Here is a 5526-nt window from a genome sequence, read left to right as displayed (position 1 = left end):
TGAAACACATACATCATAGTAGGGCCCACATAGCACCGACCACCAACCATTGGCGGGTGCCATGAGGAGTAGCCCATCATGGTACTGGTAGGTACAGGATAAGTTATGAGGCCCACCATGAGGTATGTGTTTACACTGTACATCTATTTTTCGGCATCATTTTAAGGCATGAGGCCAAAAATAAAGAAGAGAGAGAAAGATCTAAATCTCAAGTGAATCACACGGGGGGATTAAATGCCTACCATAGAAAAATTAGTGGAGGCATAAGTTTTAGGTCAAGTTATATTTTTGTATTCCCTTCGTCTAGATTTATATGGCTTTATGAGCAGGTTGGATGGAAAATAAACATCTCCTTAACAGTGGTCGTCAATGTCCATAGTGCGTTTGTGGTGTGGTCCACTTGAGCTTTATATCTGCCCTACTTTTCGTCTCATAGACTAAGATGATCCGGAAAAATGGATGAACGGACTGGATAAAACACAAACATCACTGTGGGGCCTACATGGCTTTTCCAGTACCGAGCCTCACTGCGGAATCCGAGTCCCCCCTTACCCGGCTTTTCAGGTAGCGGATGATTAGGTGTTGCCCGGGTAACGCCTTAGCGGGTGTTACACTTACCGTGTGGCTCCCACATTAATAATTAATTTGTATATCCACGCCGTCCATCCATTTATTTCAGGTCATTTTAGTGTATAATCCCAAAATGAAACAGATCCAATTCTCAGGTGGACCATCGCCTAGTAAAAAGTAGTGATTGACCATTAATGGTCCATATAAGTATTGGATCAAGCTGATATGTTCTTTCTTTTCCATTCATCCAGGTTTACGTGACCTTATCAACAGCTTAGATGTCAAATAAACATGATCTAAACATGAAGGTGGGCCCTAAAGAAGTTTTTAATGGTAAATCATTAAACCACCACTGTTTCCAAAGGTACGGTCCACCTAAAAATTATATCTACTTCAATTTTGAAACCATATACTAAAATAATCTGAAACAACAGATGAACGGACTGGATATAAAAACAAAACATCAAGGTGGGCCCCACAATCGAGTAAAACCCACTAACATATTACCCCAGGTAAGAACAAATCCACTCCCGCTTTCTACTCTCTATATATGAAACCGAATGAAACGAAAGAAAGAGCGCGAAAACCGTTAGATCGTTTGGTCCACATGATCGAGAGAAATCCGACGGTTCTGGTGATATATCTCCCCAAACCCTTTCTCAAAAAAAACCTGCCGTTGTTCTTCAACACGGCCGAATTCTTTCATCGAGGGAACGGATCTGGACATTTTCCAATCCGTAACCCTTTCTTCCCTCCCCCAATTCATCTCTTCTTCATCCCAATCTCCCCATTCCTGCAATTTTTCAAAAGAAATCAGAGAAAAGACGAAAAAAATCTCATCTCCATTTCCGCTTTTTTATTACCCGATATTCCTGTATCGGACCCGATACGCCATCATCAGCAGATATGACACACCAGATCTTTATATCTGACCCACAACGCCGGTCTCCGATCCTATCGAAGCAATCCTCATCGTCTTCCCACTTTTCCGATGCCGTCAGTAGGCGGACCTCCATTACATCATCACCGGACATGACTCACCGGATCGTCTTACGCACAAATTCCGGCCGGCTACGCCGACAGCCGTTTCTATCAAATCAATCATCGTCGGCTTCGTCGCTGATGATGAGCTCCCGCCACACACAAACATCGTCGGCTGCTGACGTGTCACATCAGATCACCGTCGGTACAAAACCCGAGAGCGTGCATCAACGGCAATCACTTCAATTGAAGAAATCCCAATCGAATTCCCAAACGATGAGTTGCAATTTTGCTGAGGTGGCAGGTGGGACCACCGCCGAGTGTGCGGTGGTCGTCTGCTGCTGTCCTTGCACTGTCGTGGATCTTCTCGTCCTTGCCGTCGTGAAATTGCCGGCGGGTCTCTGCCGGCGGGCGCTACGGAAGAAGGTTCATAAGAGGAGAATCGGACTGCTACAACCGAAACGTTTCGAGGATGAGGATATGTATGTGGGCATGTGCGTAACGGCCGGCACGTGGCCTGAGAAGTCACCGGCGACGGCCGTGTCGGAGATGGAGGAAGAGATGTGGAATACCTTCTTCAATACCGGCTTCTGGAGGAGTCCTTCTGCAAGAGAGAATTAACGGTAAAAACGGTAAAAACTGCCGTATACATGTATGTGTACATGTCCCATACAAATGCAGATGATTTTTACAATGTATAGGGGAAGATCTTTGAGCAATAATACGGTGCATATGTGGGCCGCTAGCTGATCATGGGCCTTATTGTGGATGGGGGACAACGTATATTTTGAATTGTGAAAACCAGACATTGGTGTTGGGTATTGTACTGAATATACAGAGATTATACGAGAAAACAAAAAAGATTTTAAAAATATGAATGGAGTAATATATGGACAGATATATATATTGAAATTTAAATTATAATTACCATAAAATTCATATGAATTAAATCCTTTGTAGCATAGTTGAGTGAAAAGTACATGATTTTTAGAGCATGTGTTGTTTTTAATAGTAGGATTCTATAAATTCTCACATGGATTGGGCATAATATTTATGTGAAATCCACCCGGATCGCTAGTGCTTCACCCCATATGAATGTTAGGCTAGGGTGCAAAATTCAGCTTCATTTGTGATCAATGTGGACCATGTGGATGAAAATAGTGTATAAGATGACACTTACCCTTGAAATTGTTTTTCTTTATGTGGCTCACCCGAGTTATGGTTAAGCTTGATCTTTTGTTCCCTTGCATAAATTTTGGTTTGGCATCTCATGGTTGAAGTGGATTTCATATAATTATCATGGTGGGCTGGGCGGTAACTCAAGGGTTGACTCTTCTCCTCAAATTATTTTCTTTCATGTGGCCCATTGAAATTACATGGTAACTTGATTTTTTTTCTAATTGGTCAAAATGGATTCCATATAAATATCATAATGAGCAATGTAAAATTCTATGGTGTGTGTCTCCCTCTTAATTGTTTCCCTTGGTGTGACCCACTTAAATCATGGAATGGTGTGTGTCGCCCTCTTAATTGTTTCCCTTAGTGGTCAACACCTTGGTAAACCTGCTATTAATTTCTTGAATGTGAAACGGGCGTACTTTCATGAAAAATATCACCTCTAAAGTCATGTTGTCAACCACAATTATAAGTCTTATAAAGGCCCGCCATCTTGTTTATATAAAATTCACCTTAACCACTAGGTGTGTCATATCATTTTAGGTATAAGGCTCAAAATTCAACCTCATATATGCTTAAGTTGGACCACATGATTGCATATCAGTGGAAAGCTCACCCTCTAATCCTTTTTCTCTCTTCATGTGTAGCCTGCATTATCTCCTTTTTTTATGTATGGCCCTCAAATTTTATGGAGTAAACATAATTAAGTTCAAAATAATGCATAAGGTATGTATTATATATTCAAATTATAAGCAAACAACTTCCAAGCTCTCTTTTTTGGTACAATGCATTACAAGCCTCATGATGAGCCATCCAAAGGACACATACATATTGCATGGCCACCTAATGGCAGATGATCCGACATGCCAAGATCTAATTACTTTAGGTGCCATTATAATAGATGGGCTTACATAAAGAATGTTTTTAAGTTGTTGGTGGAGTACATAACAATCTCAACGGGCCTGGGCATAGTTTGGCTAATGAACTCAGCACCAACCAGCTAGCTAGTTTTAAAGCTCTATAGGCCCACCATGATGTATGTGTTTTATCCTTGCTGTCCATCTATTTTGCCGGATCATTTTATAGCATGAGCCCAAAACTAAAGCAAATCCAGATCTCAAGTAGAGCACACCATAAGAAACGGTGGGGATCAAATGCTTACCGTTAAAAACTTTTTAGGGCAACGAAAGTTTTGGATCAAGCTGATATTTGTGTTTTTCCTTCATCCATGTCTGTGTGACCTTATCAGTAGGTAAGATGGCAAATAAGTATTATAATTAGCCCTAAAAAGTTTTTAACGGTGGATTTTCAATCAAAGTTATTTTCTTATGTCCAGGTCCACCTGAGATTTGGATATGCCTCCTTTCTTGGCTCATGCCCTAAAATGAGCCGTTAAAAAGGATGCCTCCTTTCTTGGCTCATGCCCTAAAATGAGCTGTTAAAATGGATGGACGATGTGGCTAAACAAAAACATTATCGTGGGACCCACATAGCTTTAACACCAACTAGCTGGTTGGGATTGGGGTCACTAGTCAAACCATGTCTGATGGGGCCCTCTATGATGGAAGCATGGGGCCCAATCAAATCCTACTACATCGAGTCACCGTCAGGGGTGTCAATGGGCCAAGTTGGCCTGTTGGGCTTTTAGGCTTACTCCACCTTGGGTTGAGCTTGGACCGGAGTATCTAGCCTAAGGGTCAGGCTTGGGCTTAAAATTCCAACCTGTTTCAAACTCGGGCTTAGCTTAGACATAAATAGTCGCTTGCCCATAAGCCTGGCTCAATCCGTTTCTCATCCTCCTTTTCTTCCTCAATCATCCAAGCTCTTATCTCAAATTCATCGATAGGGTGTAGTGAGCCAGGTTGGCCTGTTGGGTTTTGGGCTTGGCCCGCCTTGGGTCAAGCTTAGGTTAGAGTATCTACCCTATATGGGTCAGGCTTGGCCCACCTCGGGTTGAGCTTAGGCTAGATGGGCTTAAAATTCCAGCCTATTTCAAAACCGGGTTGAAGTTGGACATAGATAGTGGATAGCTTACTGCCTCAATCCATTTCTCATCCTTATTTTCTTCCTTAATCATCCAAGCTCTTATCTCAAATTCAAAATAATGGAAGAAAACATCTCTTGAAATGAATTTGAGTCAGTAACCTCATTTCAGTTTCTTTTTCTGTCTTAATCAATTCCACCTTTGTATCTTGTTTTATTTTCTATAGTTCTTTGGGCAGTCAGGGATGAATTAAAAAGACTTTCTCATACTAACCTCTTTTTTGTCTTCTACTTTCAAATATTTATTTATTTTCCTCTTTCCTCACTTAAATACTAATTTCATCTCTTTACAATTTTTATAAAGATTTTAGTCCACGAGAGGTTCAAGTCAGGTTTAAACTTAGGTTGAACAATGCAGGTAGACCTTAGACAAAGCTTCATGCAGCCCAATCACTAGATATATCAACATCAATGACCGGGTCACATGCAAATCCATAAATATCTTTCCTTTTTCATACATGGACTGTGGGCCCCACCATAATCTGTGTTGTATCCACACCGTCCATACATTTGGAGAGATCGTTTTAAGGCTTGAGCCAAAGAATAAAGCAGATCCAAGACTTTAATGGACCCCACCATAGAAAACAGTGGGGAGAGTGATGCCCACCGTTGAAACCTTCCGAAGGTTCACCATGATGTTTATTTGAGATCCAATATGTCCATGTGTCAACGCAGACATGAAAGAAGGGAAAACATAAATATCAGCTTGATCGACAACTTTTGTAGCCCTTATAATTTTTTAATGGTGGGCGTCAC

The 5526-nt window shown here is 41.3% G+C and overlaps 1 protein-coding gene across 1 annotated transcript; it reads left to right on the top strand.

Moving 5' to 3' along the window:
* The first annotated feature begins 1154 nt into the window (after nucleotides 1-1154).
* LOC131250149 (uncharacterized) lies at nucleotides 1155-2301 on the top strand. The gene has a single exon (XM_058250768.1). It carries the CDS (start codon nucleotides 1477-1479, stop codon nucleotides 2170-2172), a length of 696 nt encoding a protein of 231 aa, XP_058106751.1. The 5' UTR covers nucleotides 1155-1476; the 3' UTR covers nucleotides 2173-2301.
* The last annotated feature ends 3225 nt before the right edge of the window (nucleotides 2302-5526 follow it).

Source organism: Magnolia sinica, chromosome 6 (assembly GCF_029962835.1).
Source record: "Magnolia sinica isolate HGM2019 chromosome 6, MsV1, whole genome shotgun sequence".
Classification (NCBI taxonomy): domain Eukaryota; kingdom Viridiplantae; phylum Streptophyta; class Magnoliopsida; order Magnoliales; family Magnoliaceae; genus Magnolia; species Magnolia sinica.
The sequence above is the reverse complement of the archived record's forward strand: the minus strand, read 5'-3'. Positions and strand labels throughout refer to the sequence as shown.

Excerpts from the sequence above, each read along its gene's own strand:
- LOC131250149 (XM_058250768.1), top strand. The coding sequence starts at position 1,477 with ATGACACACCAGATCTTTATATCTGACCCACAACGCCGGTCTCCGATC.